At 40.8% G+C, this 20,235-nt stretch overlaps 1 protein-coding gene across 16 annotated transcripts in view; it reads left to right on the top strand.

The window, feature by feature from the left end:
- KHDRBS2 (KH RNA binding domain containing, signal transduction associated 2) overlaps positions 1 to 20,235 on the top strand; it is a 339,817-nt gene that overhangs the window by 57,210 nt on the left and 262,372 nt on the right. For 15 of the 16 annotated variants that reach the window (XR_004239381.1, XR_004239382.1, XR_004239392.1 and 12 more), the window contains one exon: positions 9,248 to 9,375. Coding sequence is in view for 1 of the 16 variants with exons in the window: in XM_032104702.1 (XP_031960593.1) it covers positions 9,248 to 9,375 (128 nt within the window). In the remaining 15 variants the exon portion in view is untranslated. Of the gene's footprint in view, positions 1 to 9,060; positions 9,130 to 9,247; positions 9,376 to 20,235 lie in introns of those variants that run through there. The other variant, XR_004239394.1, reaches the window with a different exon arrangement.

Genomic DNA, 20,235 nt, shown 5'->3' with positions numbered 1-20,235 from the left:
TCTCTCTAGATTAGAACTGTCAGTGATTTAGTGATTGTTATTTTTAACTGGAGTTGTCTCATTCTTCCTCTTGCAGGTCAAACATTCTTTCATTAGCCTGCATAAAAAGTGTGCTTCTCAGAGTACTAGATAAGCTTGATATACATACACATATACATATACATATACATATACATATACATATACATGCATGCAAGAAGTTGGTGATGCTCCCATTCTGGAAATCATTCCCATTAATAGAAACATATGATTGTTTCAGGGGGCCTGGCCTTGTTAACAGCAGCCCGTGATTCGTGATTGAAACAGTACCTGTACTGCAAATGCAAAGGCAAGAAAAGCCAGATAGGTAAGGTGCACGATAGGCTGCAGAATTCCCTTAAGTGGGAGGCAAATGTTGACAGCAGAGAGGACTGTGTAGATTTAAATTTTTTTGGTGGGTTGGACAGACTGACAGGGAGAACATTATTTTTTGAAGAGTTTTGACATGTCTCTTAAGTGTAGCAAAAGGATGTTTTTACTGTGGGATGCCTAATTTTAATAGAAAAAATATATTAATGAGAGAAGTTTTGTAATGGGTGTCAAGGACTTTGAAGAGAAATATGATTAACATAATTTTATTGGCACTGTTAGAGTAAAGCAGAGAGTACTGAAAAAGAGCTGCTAATTTAACTTTCCATTTTATAAGTCCATGAAGGAAGAAGCAGCTACTCCCCTCAAAAAAAAAATCCATATAAGCGGGCTGAGAATATTTCTAGAATTTTACAGCTCTAAGTCTGGAGATAGCTGAAGATAAATTTTCATAGGGAATAATACCTCTAAAAAGATACAGGTAGAAATGTCTTTTTGTCTCTGATACTTCTCTAGTGGGGACCTCTTTTTGCATGACTGAAATGTGCATGTTTTCTTCCAGTTAAGAGGGATGAGATACATGTGTATTGTACAGAAGCAAATGCAAGAGTATTGTGTTAATGGTAAATGGCAAAAATGAGGCATGTTTGAGGATTGATACTGGAGGAAGTAGTTGAATAGCTCTGAGTCTCCCTGCTATTCAGTTAGCTCAAAGCAAAAGTGAGTGCAAAATATATAGAGTTTCTTCTTGAAATGCTTTATTTTCTGTTTTTATCTAAGATCAGTGATGCAGAAAAAGTACCATTGTGGCCCTTCTGTTTGTGCTCTGTGGAGGAATGCTGTTGATCATGGACATTCTGTTTGCACTGGTGTAGAGGGTTGACATTGGCTGGATGCCAGGCACCCACAAAAGCCACTCACTCACTCCCCTCTGCAGCTGGACAGAGGACAGAAAATTTAACAAAGGGTTCATGGGTTAAGGACCGGTAGAAAACACTCGTCAATTACCATCAAAGGCAAAACTGGCTCAACTTAGAGATACAAAGTGAATTTATTGATAGCAAAATCAGTGTAGGATAATGAGAAGTAAAGTAAAACCATAAAAACACCTTCCCCCACCCTGCCCTGCCTCCGTCCCAGCTCTGCCTCCTAAGCCAGCAGGGCAAGGAGACAGGGAATGGGGGTTATGGTCAGTTCATCACCCGTAGCTTCTCCCACTGCTCAGGGACAGGAGTCCTCCCCTTGCTGCAACTTGGGATCCCTCCCATGGGAGACAGTTCTCCCCAAACTTTTCCAGTGTGAGTCCATCTCACAAAAAGCAGCTCCCTGTGAGCTGCTGCAATGCGAGCTCATCCCATGGGCAAAAGTCCCCCTTAAACTGCTGGTGCATGGGTCACTCTTCCACTAGATGCAGTCCTTTGAGGACAGGCTGCTCCAGCATGGGTCCCTCTCACTCACCCCAGGTCTCCCACCTGGTCACAGCCTCCTCTCAAGCATCCATCTACTCTGGTCTGGGGCTCCTCCATGGGCTGCGGGTGGATCTCTGCATCCCCATGGATCATCATAGGCTGCAGGGGGACAGCGTGCTTCACCATGGTCTTTACCACAGGCTGCAGAGGAATCTTGGCTCTGGTGCCTGGAGCATCCTCCTCCCCCTCCTTCTTCACTGACCTTGGTGTCTGCATAGTTGTTCTTTTCACACGTTTCCGCTCTGCTCACTCTGCTCTTCTCTGGCTGCAATAACAACTGCCCCACCATTTTTGTTTTCTCTATTCTTAAATATGTTATCACAGAGGTTTTACCACCATTTCTCATTGGCCCAGACTTGGCCAGCACTGCATACATCTTTGGAGCCACCAGGGATTGACTGCTGGACACTGAGGAAGCTTCTGGCAGCTTCTCACAGGAGCCACCCCTGCAGCCCCCTCCATGTCCCAAACCAAACCATGCAAACCTAATACAGCTGGTCACAAAATCCTGTACTGCCTATAGATTTCTGTAAGCAGCAGCACATGTTCCCCTGCACTAGGAACACAGTCTGCAGCCAGCAGCAAGCTACTGAAGTCGAGCATTAAAGAACTGCCCACTCTCTCGGGACAGCACTTGGGCTGCCACCAGTGCCAGGGACCATCCTGGGGCAGACTACTGACACTGGAGTGTGTTGGCATGTTCCAGCTCTCAGAGCAGGATAGTGACTGTCCTTTCTGACATGAGCAGGAATGGAACCAAAAGCTGTGTGGCTGTGGTCCTGGGCCACCATCTCTCAGTGACTCTGCTTGAGCAGGTGAGGGTGGACTAGATGACCTCTGGAGGTCCTTTTCTTCCTCCACTGTTCTCTGGTTCTGTGACTCAAAACGCACTCAAGCTAGGAAAGCACCTTCAGATTTCATAACATGGCAAGGTTTGAATGATTCCATATTCTCATGAAGAGCCAGGTTTGTCTCCCAAAAGTCAATTATCCATGTGGCAGCCACCTCTTTTGTTTCCTTTGGGGGATTTATGAATGACATCACAGAACACTAACAAGCTAAACACAAGCATGAGGGGTGCAATGAGTGTGACATCTCACTAAAGGCATTGGTTCTGTTTTTGTAGCATGTGTTGCAGGTGACCATAGTTTTCCAAGTTGGCAAGTCACAATTGACAACTAAAGCAACTAGCTGCATGTCAGTGCTATGAGCCAACAAGTTGGCAGCTTGATCCTGGCCTGGATTCCTTCATGAGACTTGTCTTAATGCTTCTTTTCTGTGGTTGTACTAGTCATGAAGTGACATGAGGATTGTACACAGCAGACACTGACTGTAGTTCAATACAAAAATTGAATACAGTTTGTCTTGCTCCAGTAATGAATGTATTGCCTCTGTCCTTTGAGAAGACTCCTCTTTTTGCTCCAGTTTTACTTGAATGTAACAGTTCTGCACATCACTGTTTTTTGATGATTTTGGGAGTCTTTGGCCATGGTCTGAAGAGCCTGTAGCCTGTACTGCCACTCTGGGCATTAAACCTGAGGCTTTGTACAGGGCATACCATGAGGGCAAATTTCTCTGTGAAGGCTTTGGGGATTATTTTTAAAGTCTCTAAAGGAGAAGGAGAAGGAAAGGTTTTTCAGAGGCTTGCTACCAGGCATTAGATTTGGATTGGCATTATAGGCAGTGCCTTTGAGACAGAGTAATTGTAAATTGACTTCACTTTTCACTGCTACCTTGTGAGAAGAGTGGTAACAGGAGAAGTTACTTTGGGGGATGTTTGGGATAAAGCATAAGAAAACAGGTGTGGAAGGACAGGAGATTTCCTAGTAAGTCATTGGTGTCTTTGGTACCAGGGCAGAAAGGAGAAAAAGAGAAAAAGTTGATCACACTGTGGAAACCCAATATAGGGAGCAAAAGCACCCCCATACTAAATGTTCAGTACCACATTTTACAGACAAATGTGTAACATAGAACAGAATGACAAAAGCAGCACTGAAGTTTCATGCCTGTTACCCTCCTAACCTGAAAAGGCCTTGCAAGGGTGTCTAGATTTTCAGATGCATTTTGTGATGGAGAGTAGATGCTTGGCCCCAGCCTTGAGCATTGGATTTGACTTTATTTTTGCAATTATTAGTAGGGGCTGTTTTTGTCTAAAGTAGTATCATTCCTGACACGGGTAACAGGGCATACAGTAGTTCCCTTGTTGGTAGGGTGTGCTGCCAGGCTTGTGCCCGGCACAGCTGCGGACCTCCACAGGAATCAGTTCCTTGCCACCTGTGGTTCAGTGAAAGAAATCCGGCGTCCCCGGTGATGGCGCTCACTCCTCCCTGAGGAGCTTGGGATGGCCCGTTCGGGTCTTAGAGCTTGTCCCTCGTCATGTTCCATCCTCCTTCGATTCTGGCGCAGTGTTTGGTGCCGTGTGCTGTGGGACCTCCCCCGGGACTGGTTCCTTGTCACCTGCAGTTCGATGAAAGAAGCTTGGTGTCCTCGCTGAAGGCGCTCACTCCTCCTTGGGGAGGCACGGATGCCCTGTTCAGTCCTTAAAGGCTGTCTCTCATAACGCTTCATCCTCCTTGGATTCTCCTTCAGGGGCAGCCTCCCTGGGGTTTGGTTCCTTGTCACCTGCAGTTCTCTGTAAGAAGCCTGGCACCCCCGCTGTTGGTGCCTGCTCCTCCCTGAAGAGGCACGGATGTACCAGTCGTGCCTTAGAGCTCGTCCCTCGTCACGTTCCATCTTCCTTAGATGCTCCCTCAATGTTTGGCTGGCAGTGCTGCGTGACCTCTGCTGGGGTCGGCTCCTTGCTTCCTTCGGTTCTATGAAGGAAACCTGGTATTCTTGCTGACGGCGCTTACACCTCCTTGAGAAGGCACGAACAGGCCGCTTGGTCCCTGGAGCTTGGCCCTTGTCACGGGCAGTGTTCTGAGCCCTGCTCTGCTGCCGTCTCCCACTGCTTGAGTGGTTGTAGCCCTGGGCCTGCTGGACCCTGCCACGGCCATCGTGATGCCGTCTTGGATACCTGCTTTGGCTCTTCTCTTGGGCCCTGCCACGGCTGCCACCACGGCTGCCACCACGGCTGCCACCACGGCTACCACCACAGCTGTCACCACGGCTTCTGCTGTAAGACTTGTGGTGCTGGCATCCTGAGGAATGATACCACCACCTTTCTGCAGACCGGGGCCCAGCTTCCCCTCCTTGAGTATGGCTGGCAGAGCTGATGGACTCCCCGATGGAGTACACCTCAGAGTTACTGCATCCCACCATGTGGAATATGTGTGGGAAAGACGACTGGCGTATCAGGCCCTCCATTTTTCTGTGGAACCACTCCACCATGCAGTAAAAACAGAAAGGGTGCCGACGCCAGCTCACAGAGTCTTGGTCATTAATGGTGTCCAGGCAGATTGGGCACCTTAGGTTCACCGACGCATGTGGACGTGTGGCCTGGGACACCTGGCTGGTGCTGGCAGCAGGGGAGGAGGTGCCACTTCTTGCCAAGTCTTCCTCCAAGGCCATTTCGCCCTGCAAACCAAAGAGATAAGCTGATGTGTCCCCTGGTGCTGGGGACACAGTCTGCTGCCAGCAGCAAAGCTACTGAAGTTGAGCATTAAAGAACTGCCCACTCTGCCACAGGACAGCACTTGGGCTGCCACCAGTGCCAGGAACCATCCTGGGGCAGACTACTGACACTGGGGTGTCTTGGCATGTTCTAGCTCTCGAGGCAGGATGGTAACTGACCTCTGATATGTGCAGGCAGGAGCTGGGAAGCTGGGAAAGGGATTCCTGGCCTCTCAGCAGCTGCAGCCAGAGCCTGGGTACATGGCAGGTTGGGACCAGCACCCCAGGCCCTGCTAGTGTCCTTGTCCAGCAAATCCTCTCTGTGCCCTCAGAAAGCACGCAATGGGATGGGCGTCCTTTCCACCCCCCTGGAGATGTCTGTCCCTAGTGGAGGAGGCCAGACACTGTGGCCTTTCGGGGCTTCCCCAAGCATCCAAAAGGCTTGTTGTCACACGTGTCACAATGACTCCCTGGTGACATCATGGGGCTTTCAGGGACCATACCCAGAAGACACAAGCTCCAGCCCCAAGGAATAAAAACTTCCAAGATGGCTTATCTCACACAACTGCCCCACTGTCAAGCAAAATCCTAATGCCATATTTTTCATATAAATTCACAGGTTTCACTGATCATACCCAGCCCTATATTCTGTTTCAGAAATAAACTATCTCAAGGCATTTTTTACTCCTCAGTCAACTTTGCAGGTCAAGAGAGGTGATACTCCACTGGAGCAGTCTGTCCAGTGTGGGGCTCCCCAGCATAAGTAGAGATGGACATACTGGAGAGTGTCAACTAAGGGTTCACAAGGATGATGAAGGGTCTAGAGCATCTCTCCTGTGAGGAAATGGCTAAGAATGCTGCCTCCAGGCTGTCTGGAGAAGACACCATAGGGGATCTTTTCCGGTGTATATCAGTACTTGAAGGGAAGGTACAAAGAAGACAGAGCCAGGCTTCTTCCAGGGGTGCCCAGTACCCAGAACTTCCCTCTAAATATTTGGGACCTTTTTTTTTTTCTTACTGTGAAGGTGACCAAGCCCTGTCAGGGTGCTTGTGGAATCTCCTTCCTTGGAGATGATACTCAAAAGCTGTGTGGCTGTGGTCATGGGCTGGTTGCCACTGGTCCCTGGCGGAAACCTAATGTCCACGATGTCCCTGCTGCCTTCTGCTGCAGTAATCTGTGCCCCTGTAGTTCTGGGCTTACAGCCTGGCCCTCATCACAATCCCTTCTCATTTGCTTCTCTCTCTGTGTTTGAACTTACGTGCTGTGGGACCTCCCCTGAAATGGGCTCTGTTGCCTTTCATTCCCTGGACGAAACTCGTCTCCCCACTGCTGTTTCTTGTGCCTTCCATAATAAGCTGGGACTCGCTCTTCTGGGTTTAGAGCTCAGTCCTCATCATGGAGTGAAACCAATTGAAGTGCCACAGTTTGTCTCATTCTTGGTAGATCAACAAACTCTTGTTCACCTAAGTCTGATAAGCCCAGCTGAAGTAGTCTTTCATTAACTTTAGTAAAGGCACCACGTTCATTCCAAAATTTCCATGTACTCTCAGTCAAAAACAAAGCGCAAGACTGGGACTGGTTGCAAGGCCTGGTAGATGATTCAAAGGGGAGCATTTTGTCCTAACCTTTAGTACCCCTCCCTACTGACCATACTGACTTTTAAGTGTCTTCAGCTTTCCAGGAGAAAGAGTTTAATTGTTTAGAAGGCCAATGGCATCCTGGCCTGTGTGAGCAATAGTGTGGCCAGCAGGACCAGAGAAGTGATTGTTCCCCTGTACTCAGCACTGGTGAGGCTGCACCTCGAGTGCTGTGTCCAGTTCTGCGCCCCTCACAAAGACATTGAGGGGCTGGAGCATGTCCAGAGAATGGCAACAGAGCTGGGGAAGGGTCTGGTGCACAAATCTGATGAGAAGCAGCTGAGGGAGATGGGTTGTTTAGCCTGGAGAAAAGGAGGCTCGGGGGAACTTTATTGCTCTCTTCAACTACCTGAAAGGAGGTTGTAGTAAAGTGGGGGTTCGTTTCTTCTCCCAGGCAAGTAGTGACAGGACGAGAAGACATAGCCTCAGGCTGTGCCAGGGGAGGTTCAGGTTGGACAGCAGGAACCATGTCTTCACATAAACAGTTATTGGAACGGATTACCAGGGAGGTGGTGACTAGCTCTGGGGGGATGACTGTCCCTGGAAGTATATTTAAAAGACAAGTAGATGTGGCACGTAGGGATGTGGTTTAGTGGTGAACTTGGCAGAGCTCGATTAACAGCTGGACTTGATCACCTCAAAGGTCTTTTCCAACTTAAACTTCTGTGGTTCTAGTGAAATGTATGTGTACATGTGGATTGACTATACCCACTTGCCTTTTAGAATTATCTCATTTAGTACTGTGTTCACAAGACATTTGGGAAATTCCTTAATTTCATTTTAGTACTTACTGTGCTTGGAACACTTTTTCCTCTTTATGCACCTTTGTCTCTCCCCTCTGTACCCCCATAGCACAACACTTGGTATAATTGCATTGGATCTATTTTCAAAGAACTTTCTATCTATTAAACTTGCCCAAAAGAAGTATTTTACTTAATTGATACTTGCTGCTTTTCAGATTGATCTTCCACTGAATGCAACATACCACATTTTTTTCCATGTATTCAAGTATTTTACGATAATGAAATGTTCTTCTGATGCTTTTAGTGATTGTAAATAATTTTTTATTTGTAAATTATTGAACATGTATCCCATCTGAGGTCTTCTAGGTGTGTTCTCTGAAATGTTTTAAAAGATCTTATGACTGTAATATTAGAGAACTGTCTGCTGGTGCAGGCTTTAAATAAATTATTTGATCTCATAAAGGCAGCATAAACATTTATTAACAAATCATGACATGGGCTGTTCTTTTCAATACATTTTTCCTTATGCTTGTTGGAAGTCAAAGAAACTTGTATATGAACGTTAGAGCGTGCTGTTGCTGTGTTACTCCTTTCAACTCTCTCTTCCCAGTCCTTGAAGCAGCATGTTTCTGAGACCCACAGCTGTCCCTTTTCAGCTATAATTCAGATATAATTAGCTCATTATAAGCATTGCCATTTTCTGTGCTTTCAACAATGTCACTGATGCACAAGCAGCTTTTTCAATAGTACCTGTGCGGTCAGGATATTCTCAGGCACCGTATGAGATGTTCGTTGCAGGATGATGAATTCAATTATTTGTTGTTGTCCATTGCTTATAGAGCTTTAGGGAATAAAGAATTTAAAACTATTCTACCTGAATATATTTTTATTTCTTTTTTTTTTCTTTCCTTTTGGTAAATTTTAGAGTTCTACAAATTAGCAATTATATATATCTATCTAACAATTTTTTACTGCATTTCTTAATTGAAGAATCTTTTTGAGCAAGAGTTAGCTTTATTTCTTATCTTATTTTGTAGAACCTTAACTAATTCAGAGGTATTTGAAAGGAAACTCAGAACAAGAAGAAGTTTCTTCAGTTTCCTGGTATTTGTACTGAAAGTTACCCATTGCAGTTAGAATCCAGCTTAGTTCTGGGAGGTGACATTTGCAAAAAGCATCAAGCTGTGATGATGTTATCACCTTAAAAAGACTGATGGCTGGAATTGTAAGCCTTATCTATTCCTGCTCCTGCTGAGATCATTTGGCTTCCCTTTCAGCCTGGGAAGAATTAGTTGTGCAGTGTGACCTATGGACTGTCACCTCTGCCTCTCAGCACTGCTGACAGTCCAGGTTCTCTTAAAGACAACAGTCCCTGTCACGTGAGTGCAAACAGCACAGGCGTTCAGTGCACAGTCTGTATAGCAATGTGTAAGTTTAAACTTCCTAAGGATGACAAATATCATGTCACTGATTGTTCTGTTTCGTGATATTTTTCAGAAATGGAAAAATTTCAGGGTTCAGAAGGCAAGAAGGAAGATGAAGAAAAGAAATATCTTGATGTTATCAGCAACAAAAACATAAAGCTGTCGGAGAGAGTTCTGATCCCTGTCAAACAATATCCAAAGGTACTGTAAATCTAGTCTAACGTGTGTTTAGTATTTATTAACATAATGATGAAAAAGTTATGCACTTAACCATTTTTATTGACTCATAATACGCAGGCATTGTGATATTAAAAAAAAAAAAGAAATTAAGCTCCTATTTAAATTTACCTGTTAGCTATTACATGTTTTAGGTTCTGTCTCAGGGCCTTTCAGAAAAGCAATTAAAGTGAATGAGATTTTTTGCAACTCAGGTTTTGTAGATGGTCCTTAAGCAAATTGCTGAGGTTTTTTCTCAGTTGCTTTTTTATCACATGTATCATCCTTTTATAAAATAAAATACCAGTTACCAAAGAAAAAAATGTTACAGTAACTCTGAGAAGCTTCCTTGTAGAAGAGTTGGGGGATTTTCTCTGGCTTAATAAGTTTTAAAAGATCAAGTGTCAGGATTACTGCAGGCTGTGACTGACAATGTTCATTACTGTTTATAGAAATCAAATGTCTTAGCACCTCAGACTTTCTTATTAGTTCTCATTGCTACATACTCTGATGTAGAAAAAGGATTTTATTTCTTGCAAAATTCAGCTGCTTGTTGGAAGTTTTGGTTTTTATTTTTTATAAGAGAATATTGATTTTTGTGGAACTTGGGTGTTTGTTTGGTTTTCTTGTACAGTTTTTTATTTTACATAAACAGGTGTTATAATAGTATTCATACTGAAATGATAAACATCTTCATTTGTCTCCAGAGTATTTTTTCCTTGCTGATTTATTATCACATGGTATTTGGTTCACCATTAGCCTTGATTACACTTGGAGCTTTTTGCTTTATACTTTCATCAGAGCAATAAATTACAATTGGTAAAAAGCTCATCAAACAAAATGAAAGGTGTAAAAAAATTGAGATTCAATGATTCCAGCTGACATTTGCCTCCTGACTAGTGAATATAAAACTGAGATAATGTAATAATCCAAATGGTAAAGACCTTAGAAACACATACAGTGATATAAGGAATTACTTTCTTGCTGCGTAGCCTGAGGTGCTTTGCCTTTATTTGTGATATTTTGTGTAAAGGCTGTAGGTGATCTGAAGTTCTTAGTCAGGATGTAATATTGCTGTAACTTCATAGCAGCAGTGTGATAATTATTCAGAATACTGTTTGATGAAGATAGTAGAATGAAAGATAAACTATTTAAAAGACAAACTGTTATAATCTATCCAATATAGCACCTGAATATGATTAAATTAGCTTCATTTACTTTAATGAACTTGTCATATTAATGAGTAGTAAAAGATATAAGGCATTTTTTACAGCTTTTGAGCGGTGGAGCAAAAAAAATCAGTATGATAGACATTAAATACTTATTCAGTAATGCAGAATAATCTCCTGCAAGGTTTCTGTAGTTGATTTGCTAGCAGTATTCTGTGTTTGGCAAGGAACTAGTCCCAGAACTGCAGGTTTCCTGGTACCATCTCTAGTAACCGTCTTTCAAGGATTGCATCTGCCGTTTATATCAAACTGCTGATTGCTTTATGTAGTGTCTTGTCTTTTCTTCATAATTGTATACATTAGTCAAATCAGTACACAGTGGTTGCTTCAGATTGCTTTATAAATAATGAAAAAAAATAGAAAATAATTAAGAGAGGATTAGTTTTATATAGTTGGTAGAATATGGTAGTAAGAGCAGTTGATCAGACTTGTATTTATAAACAATTAAGGTAATTACCATATGATTTCACTTGAGAGGCATTTATATTTGAAAGAATATTATTTAAAATCATTCGTTCATTGCTTACTGGTAAGCTTTTTTGAGCAGTGCTGGTTAAGCAGGGTTCTGTAAATCGGAAGTGTCCAAGTGTATAAAATTTTGGAAAAACTACCCAGTTAAACACCATCTAAAACAACAGTTTACAGGCTCTCTATTTAGGAATGAGGGCAGCTCTTGGAAGACGTTTGCTTTTACTTTAACTTCATGTAGAAATATAAATTGCTCCAAGGGAACCCTTGGCCTTAAAATTTGTTATGGTCTGTAGGCTAAGCTTCAATGACAGCTGTAGAGTCAGCAGCAGCATTTTAAGGTTTGAGCAAAAGTTAACACAAAAGGCTTCTAGTGGCTAAACAGCTCTTGAAGTTGCAGAAAAATTGTCTCAAGTGTCCACAGTCTGGTGCAGACAACAGGAAAAGAGTATGAAAGGCTGTGATTAGCAACAGCTGTCTTACGTTACCTACTCGGGTAAGACACAGGCCTCTTCCCTCTGCTGTAAAACAGGCATCTAAAATAGAGATGGGGTGTTGGTTGATACTTCAGCAATGATCTTTTCTGAGATTAATTATCTTAAATACTAGCAGCTCAGGTAAAAACAGCATCTCATTCACACACACACTCCATTATCCAGCAGATTTTTTAATGCAGTTAAAATTTCTCTTGAAACAGTGATGCAGTGTCTTGTGTTTGTTGATCCTTCTTTCTGTCCCATAATGCCTTTTTTTTTTACTTTTGTGATATGTGAATTCCAGCTAAGACTTGCATGAAAATACCTCAGGGTTTGTGTAAAAAGACTTTAGCACACATCAGTTGAATGATGTATTTCAATCAGATATGGGAAAAGAGTGTGTCATTTAAAAAGAAAGAAAGAAACAGAAATCTGAAATTATCTTGTTGCTAAAAAACAAAAGTGACAGTTTAGCTGCTTGGTGAGAAACTCTGTCATTTGCATGGCAATACAGATTTTTGCCATTCACTTACCTGTAGCTTGGCTTCTGTTGTTTTCTGTAGTTCCTACCTTTTTCTGCGATAACTTTTTTAAGGGGCATCTAAACTGGGCTTTGCAAATTTGTTCCTTTGCACAATTTAAGAATTTGAGAGCTTGTTTAAAGCCTTAGCTTTATGTAGCACATAAAATACGAAGGTTTTGTTTGCAAACTTGTCTAGTACACATTGAAAGTTAAAATGTTGCTGTCTTTGGTGAAATTCTGCCCCCTTTATCCCTGGCTTCAGCTTAGCTGGATTTCAGCCATTAAGGAATGGCTCAGTTTGTTAATTTCTTTTGCTTTCTGTGAGTGCAGATATATGAAATACCTGACGAGTCAAAAATAAACAGTATGTGTATAAAAGTCTTAAAAATTGCAGTGCATCTGTCTTGGTTAGACCTCAGCCAGCAACCAAGTCCCGTGCAGATACTCACTCCTACCCCAGTGGGATGGGAGAGAGACAGAACAGTGGCTCATCACATAACAATTCACATTTCAGTGGTACCGAAGTACACAAGCAGTTCCTTGAACTTCAGAGCTAAGGAAGCTTTTTTTGTGCACATCTGTGTCTTTTGCTTAGCTATGAGCTCTGATTTGATGTTTTGCTGATGGGTATAATCACAAAAATTTTGTCTTCTATGGATTTTCAGATCTCTTACAGCATGAGCTTAAGGCACAGCCTTTGCCTTAAGTTTGAACGTGTTCTTCTATCCAGGTCTATGCTCTCTCCAAACTTCAAAGATCTTGTCTTTGAAATAGCCTCCTATTTCAAACTGACTTGAAGTCAAGCTTTGAGGTCAGTGGTTACTAGAGAAAAAGACTGCACAAGACAGATGCACCTTGCCTTGCTTCCCTATGAAAGGCTTGGCAATTACATGGCCCTCTGGGTAGTTTGTCTCCTCACACAGGAGAAGGCCAATTACAGTAACAGGGACGTACAGGGAGCCTTCTCCAGAGCCTGTGTGCTGCAAACAGAGTGAATGTGAGTTTTCTGGACCAGTTAGTTCAGTGACAAGGTTTTCCTCCTGTTCAGGACTGTCATTTAAATGATTTTATAACTCCTTTATAATGTCATGGATTTTGGTGGCTTTCTCCCTGTTTCTCAAGCTTCCCACATATCATCAGAAAACTTTAAAACATAATTATGTGTTGCTATATAGAGGAGTATGGTGAAAGGAATTCACACTCAAAATGCTCTTACTTGCCGAGTTGCAGCTATTTAGCCTAGAGTATGTTTGACCTCAAACACCTTTTTTCCCTTTTGTTTTTTACTCACATTGAGCAAACAAAATCAACAGGTAACACCTTCATATAATGCAAATGCAAAGGATATGCTCTAATAGTGAAGAAATCCGTTTCATAAATACATCTTTCATGTTATATTAGAATATATATAAATGTGTGTGTTTTATTAAGACTTATTAAAAATATGCCTTCAATTTTCAACCTAGATAGTTTGGTAGTCGCATCAGTGTATAAACATTTTCAGGAACACAAAGAATCAACTGCAAGCATGTTCACTTGGTAGATTTAGATTTTCAATTAACAGTAAAACACCAGTTTATCTGTGGTTACCACAGGTTGTCTGTGGGTTTTTTTAAACTGTTACATATCTGCGGTTTGGGATTGTGAGTCAGAAGAAAAATACTACAAACTGGGAGGAAACCATGCCATCCCTCTTTTATTTCAAGAAATGTAGGAATTCATAGTTCTGTCACTCATACGTTCTTAAAAGAAGACAAGGAGGAGATAATTGTCACTTTTCTTGATATGAAGTCACAGTTTTGTTCCAATGGGATGAATTTAGAACAGGTGACAACCATATCAAAAATATGTTTCCATCTACCTTCTGAGATCATAATCCTGCCGCTGAGGTAAGGGGGAGGTAGCACTAAGGTAAATACTGTCTGATGAGAGAAACTCTTTTTTGTCTATGTCAGCTCAGCAAGAGAGAATTAAATCTTCTTCACCTGGTTATTTTTACCCAAGGAAAATTCACTGAAACAATGTTTAATGAAATACTAAAAAATTATACAGGCTATAGAGAATTTCTCAATAATGATAATAATAATAAAAATGAACATGTTTCTTAGGAATTAAAGAAATTTAATGTTAGATTTGAGTAAGTTATTTCTCTGTCATTTGTTGAGAAAGAAACTGGTGGGTAGCAGAAAGCCGGAAAAAGCCCTTTTTTTCTTAAAGAGAGCAATTTATTACTGCTTTTACCAGCAGTGAATTCTTGCTGTATTTTTTTTTTTTTCTTTTTTTTCCTCTGGTATATTGGGAATACTGTTTCAGATAGCATAACCTTAAGCTGTTCCTTATCACCTTGCTTTAAATACTTATTTTTATGATTGAGTGAAACTGGCCTGTGGAAGAAATAGAATTCTTTCTGTGTAAGCTGTAAAATTTTACCTCAGTTACTCGCATATATACCAGATACTGTAAATGCGTAACTTTACATATACATAAGAAAGTGGATATAATTAAGACCACGTTTTATGTCATATCCCAGCATGATGCAAGACAGTGCTTTTTTGTTTTGCTAGTTTTCAGGCCCAAGAGTCTGCATTCTCAGTGAAGCATGTCCAGTGAATTTGTCATGTTGCCTAAAATAATCAACATACTTAAGTGGGCAGCTTATCTGCAGATTTCCAAGGTATCCAAGTACGTTAATGGATACCAGAAACCACACCATATTTTTCTATATAAATGTGTTCACATATGAAACTTAAAACACTGATGTATGGTGGCTTTATTGACAATACATCACCTGACATTTGCTGTTTATGAAACTCTCTTCTTACTCATGATAGTATTTAGATATTTCTTTAGTGAAAACCTCAGTTTTCCAAAAATCCCTGCTAGCATGTCTGGGTGGGAAGATGGTGAAGGTGGTTATTATATACAACAACTGTTGTCTCCAACCTTACCAAAAATAAGTACTTTTAAGTCCAAGCATATAAGTCACATATTGAATGGTTTTTTTCCTACTGAATTGTCTTGGTTTAGTCACAATTTGCTTGTGATTTACACCATGTAGCAGACAAGGGAGTTACAAAATTGAAGAGTAATTTCAAATTTAAGCCATTTTTAGGAGAGTGTTGCTAATGAAGCCATTAACAACCGTGTTGTGCATTCCTGCACGCAGAGCAGAATTACAAACCCTGGAATGAGGGGTTCGTAATGTAAGCGCTGACACTAACAGAGCTGTAGAGGCAGGAGTGGTGTCACTGTAATTAGCTTAGTGCTAGTACAAATCATGTTTTATTATTCTTTCAGCCTCTGCAAGAAGAGATGGTTTATTTCTTTCAAGTATAATTGCATTTGTCACATTTTTTGATATTGCAAAAAATGATACAAGCATAAAAAGGCAAGATGACTTTCATACCACTTAACAACATGTTGTTTGGAATATCATTAGAGGGAAGAGATGATGGGTGAAGTGGAAAACAGAAACAAAGCTTTCAAATTTTCAGATATTTTCTGTCTTTTTTTTTTAAGGATTCCTTTTCAGAAGAAAAGAATAAGATGCTGGATACAGAAAAAGTGTTCTCTCATGGGTATACTTGAAGGATGACAGGGAGAAAGGAATCTCTACAAATCCTCTCATGATTGTTCCCTCAATGAAGAGAGAAAATTCTGGTTTTTCTCCTCAGGAGCAGATTACCAGAACACGCTATGTCTCTGCAAGGGTGTGTTTTGTTAGGCTCAGGCTCAAGCTCACACACCAACTGCATGGAGTCACTTGTGTCTGCAGGAGCAGAGCTAGGTCCATTAGTGCTCCACAATGCTGAATTTGTCTTCTTAGTCAGAAAGTTCACTCAGTCTGTTATAGAGTGAAACTGCCAAGATTTTCTTCACATTCAAGGTAAGATATATAAGCTGGGAAAGGAATGACAATAGGGCAACCAATGTGTTCACCTGCTGCCAATAGAAAATGATTGCCTGCGTGCCTGTGTCTCATTTTAATTCTCCAAATATAAAGTGGCACAGACAAACGAGTTCAGAGGAGGACTGCCAGGATCACCAGTGGCTGGAGCACTTACTCTGTGTGGAGAGGCTGAGGGAGCTGGACTGAGTAAGTCAGGAAGCAGAGTTGTCTCCATAGGACTAAACTGCCTCCCTAACGTCTGCAGGGAAGGTGTTGAGGAGACGCGTCACAATGGTGCATCTTGGGGGAATAAGAGGGAGCAGGTGTAGCTTGAAACAAGAAATGTTCAGACTGGATAAAGGAGAAACTTTATCAGCATGAGAACAGTGAAGCCAAGGAGCAGGTTGCCTGGAGAGGCTGTTCAGATAGAGGCATTCAAATAGTACTTGGCTGCAACCCATTAAAACATAGTATCTTTAAACTGGCTTGCAGGGGTTTTTATCAGGTTTTCATTTCTTTAATCCCTAGTAATCTAGTTGCAATAGCTCTGAGTTCACTAAGGCATTGGCAACTGAAGACTCAGATTTCTGAGTGGGTTGAGTAACTTCAGTGCTCTTACATATCTTTGTTGTTAGCAGAATGCAAGTAGTGAATTTAGAAGTGATTCAGGTATACCAAGAAGTGCTCACAGGTGTAGAAATACTCTTATTTCTGTCCAGGATAATGTTACTAGGATTTTAGATTATATAGAAACCCAGCATCTGAACCTAAGAAATTAAAAAAGGGGGAAAAAAACCCATTTTTTTTCCTCCCACTATCAAAAAGCTACCTTGAAAACAGAGAGAGGAATTAATAAAAGTGGTACCAGTATAAAGAGCTATTTTATATAGCAGAGACTTGGTTGCTTTCATGTAGCAGCTGGCAAGAAAAAGCTGCCAAACAAATCACTTTTAATAGCAGATATTCAGTGCAATGAAGAAACAAGACTATTTTTAAATAATGTATTATTTTTTTGCATTTCTGAGGTATTAAGAATGCTGTAATCTCAAAACATCTTTTTAGTCAGACAAGAAAATGAACGCTAATAACAGGAGGCATCTATTCATTTGAACTTTCTACTGCAAATGGTATCATAAGGGGTGAATTAACTGGTACCAGAAACATTGATAGCTATTTTCTGGGGAAGGAGACTTAAAAATAACTTCTGAGAAAACAGTTTGACTTTTATTTATCACTGAAGAATGTGATCAGTCATTGAAGTACTTCAGAAACTGTAAAAAATTCTGGGAATGCAGTGCCCTTTCATGCTTGTCATGTTTGGCTAAAGGTACTGCTGGAACAACAGTGGGACAAGTCCAAGTCCCTTCATCCCAGTCAGAGAGGGATGGAAAAGGAGAGAAGGGGTTATCCTAAAAAGGATTCCAACTCAGCTATGTCCCCTGTGTTCCCCCAAAACCCACACGTGAGCAGACTGTACGGTGTACAGTTTTAGAGGGAGGCACTCAGTAAAAGCATTTTTTTAACTGAGAGCATTTATGTTGCTTGTAGCTCGGTGTTAAAATGTTCCCTCATCCTTCTAAGACCAGAAGCTTGCGTAAAGAATTAGAGAAAAAGACTTTTCTAGGGTAAATAATTTAATCCTAAATGTTTGTATGTAAAATAGGTTCCCTAAAAGCAAATTTTTTTTCTTTTTTTTATTCAGAAGCAGACAGCTTCTATTGTAAATTTAGTGAAATGGAAACACCTAAGAAAAAGTAGTTATTGCACTCTTGGAAATGCCACCTAAATACAGAACCTGATCAAAAACATTGAAAGCCATTGGAAAAGCCTCTCCAGCTCATCTCTTTCTCAAAAGGTGTTAGTTTGAAGTTAGTTTACCCACGTATCTTCTTACACCATGGAACCACCATCTTATTCCCTGCTTCTTGCACATTTTCTGAAAGCAGAGCCTCATAGGTCCACTTTTTTTTCCAAATTTCTGTATAAAATTAAAGGAAGTTACTATGGAATAATAAACTATTTGGAGACTCGAGACCAAATGTTTGTTGCATAAAGAATGCACATGTGTGCACTCATGTAGGAGGACCTTTTAAGATGAGCAATTCACATGACATACCAGCTGACAAAATTTGACTAATTTTACCATCATCAGCATGGGAAAGATTTGTGTTGCATAGGGACAGTATGCAAAGATTGAACAAACTGCCAAACAGATAATCATAAGAAAACTAGTTTATTAACGTGCAGTGCTGTCCTGTACAAAAACAAACAAAAAAATCATACTGGACCGTGTGTAACATTAGGCTTTTCTAACAAGCTAAATTATTTTTTTTCCAATGGAAATATGCTCATAAGTTTTTATTGTAAACGGTGTCCTTGTGTCTAGAAAGCTCTGGATCACTGTCAGCTTCCCTGTCTTTCCTCCCCCCCCACCGCCAAAAGGCATATATATGGCTTTTTCCTGTGACGGTGAGAAAATAAAAGTCAGGTTTGCCTACAGGTTAATTTCATGATAAAGGATGATGGGGATGGTGTGACAGAGTGTAGAACAAGCTAATTCATGCATTTAAGAAAGGCATCTGAGCCATATTACAACTGCTGCAACCAAGGCTTGGAACAGACTAAAGAGAGTTGTAGACATCTTTAATTCAGGTTACTGTGTTGTTACACCAGCAGCACTTAATGCTTGGTGTTTTCTGGCAGTCACTGTTAGCTTCAGTTGTTATTTGAAAAATTCTTTAGTACTTTGGCAGTAGTGGCTTCAGTGTTGCTAAGGGTCAAGCTTCAGTTTCAAGCAGTTTGGGTTTTTTTTCCCCAGTGTGCTGGTTTGACTGCTCTCAGTGTATGCTGTTGTAAAGGTGGTGTTTGTAAAAATTGGAAAAAAAAAAAAAGGTTTCTGGAAGTTACTTTGAGATTTAATTGCTTCTTCTTCACTTACTGTGTAGTGGGCTGGGTTTTTATCAGTGTGATTAAATAGATACAGCAATGCAAAATGTAGTCTTTTTATCCCTCTCCCCCCTCCCCTTTCTTTACATGATGCTCTTGAACTGTTTTTGCAGCTGTGATAGACACATCCAGCACACAGTACATTCATGATACCCACATCTTGGATGTAACATCCCAAAACCAGACTCCGGCTTTTACAGGAGAACAAGACTGGGCAGTTTTGAAGTACTTTGAGGAAGTTTTTCCCTTAAATCAGAGATTCTGTTGCCAGAATCTGATGCCTTGCAATCATCACTGCTCTTTGGTTTTTACAGGGATTGATTACATCTGTAGCTATTCATATTATTACTTATATTTGGATAAGTAGCCTACAGAAACTTTTTTCTCATCACATTTTTATGTTTAAAACATATGATGTTTAAGGAAAAGAAATACTAACACTCTGGTGTTACCTATTATATAGCATGATTTGTATATGAAGACTGCATTTATGTCATAAAGTGAACAAACAAGTCACTGAGGACACTTACCACAACAAAGTTTGTTGGGTTTTGGGGATGTGGTTTTTTTATTCAAATGGGATCTCTGTGGAAACAGGTACTAGTCTGAAGTGACATTTCAAAAATAAATCGTTCTCAAGTATAACAGCTTGAGATTAATGTCATATTAGGAATCTGATAATGGTATTGCAAAGATTTGTATATATTTTAGATTTTTATGTGATCCGTAGTGTTTTTCTGAAGACACTGCAAGCATTCTTTGGATGCATAAAAATAGATTCTTTTTTCTAGAATAAAGACTTCACTTAAAGCAAGGAAAGTGGAAAAAAAAGGGGTACTGTAGAGTCTGCTGTGAGGTACTGTTCAAGCTTATTGTGAACACATTCTCTTCAACAGTCAATTTCTGCCTGAAAGAAGTAATTGTAGCATCAAGACGTTGTTCTGCTAACTAAAGTAACCTGAAATCTATTGAAAAATAGAGTCTCTAACATGAATGAGTGAATTATAAGTAATTTTTTTCCTTCAGTAAGTACCCTGTTTCTCGTTTTCTGAATAATTGCCTCCTTCATACGTTTTTAACTAGGAAAATCGGGGGAAAACGCAGGCTATCTCAGTCTGGTGCTATATCTGTATGTAAGAAGTGTGTCAGAAATATCAAATACTTCACTCAGGGCTTGAATGGTGAAAAAATACAGACTTTGATTCATTCACATATAACTTCACTTTGAAGTTTCTTCGTTTTGCAGCCTCTGTAGTCTGTTAGTTGTTCAAGAAATGAGCTAAGTTAAAGTTGGCCATTTATCAGCCAGTACAA

This window comes from Corvus moneduloides, chromosome 3 (assembly GCF_009650955.1).
Source record: "Corvus moneduloides isolate bCorMon1 chromosome 3, bCorMon1.pri, whole genome shotgun sequence".
Classification (NCBI taxonomy): domain Eukaryota; kingdom Metazoa; phylum Chordata; class Aves; order Passeriformes; family Corvidae; genus Corvus; species Corvus moneduloides.
This window is presented reverse-complemented; position numbering and strand designations above follow the sequence as displayed.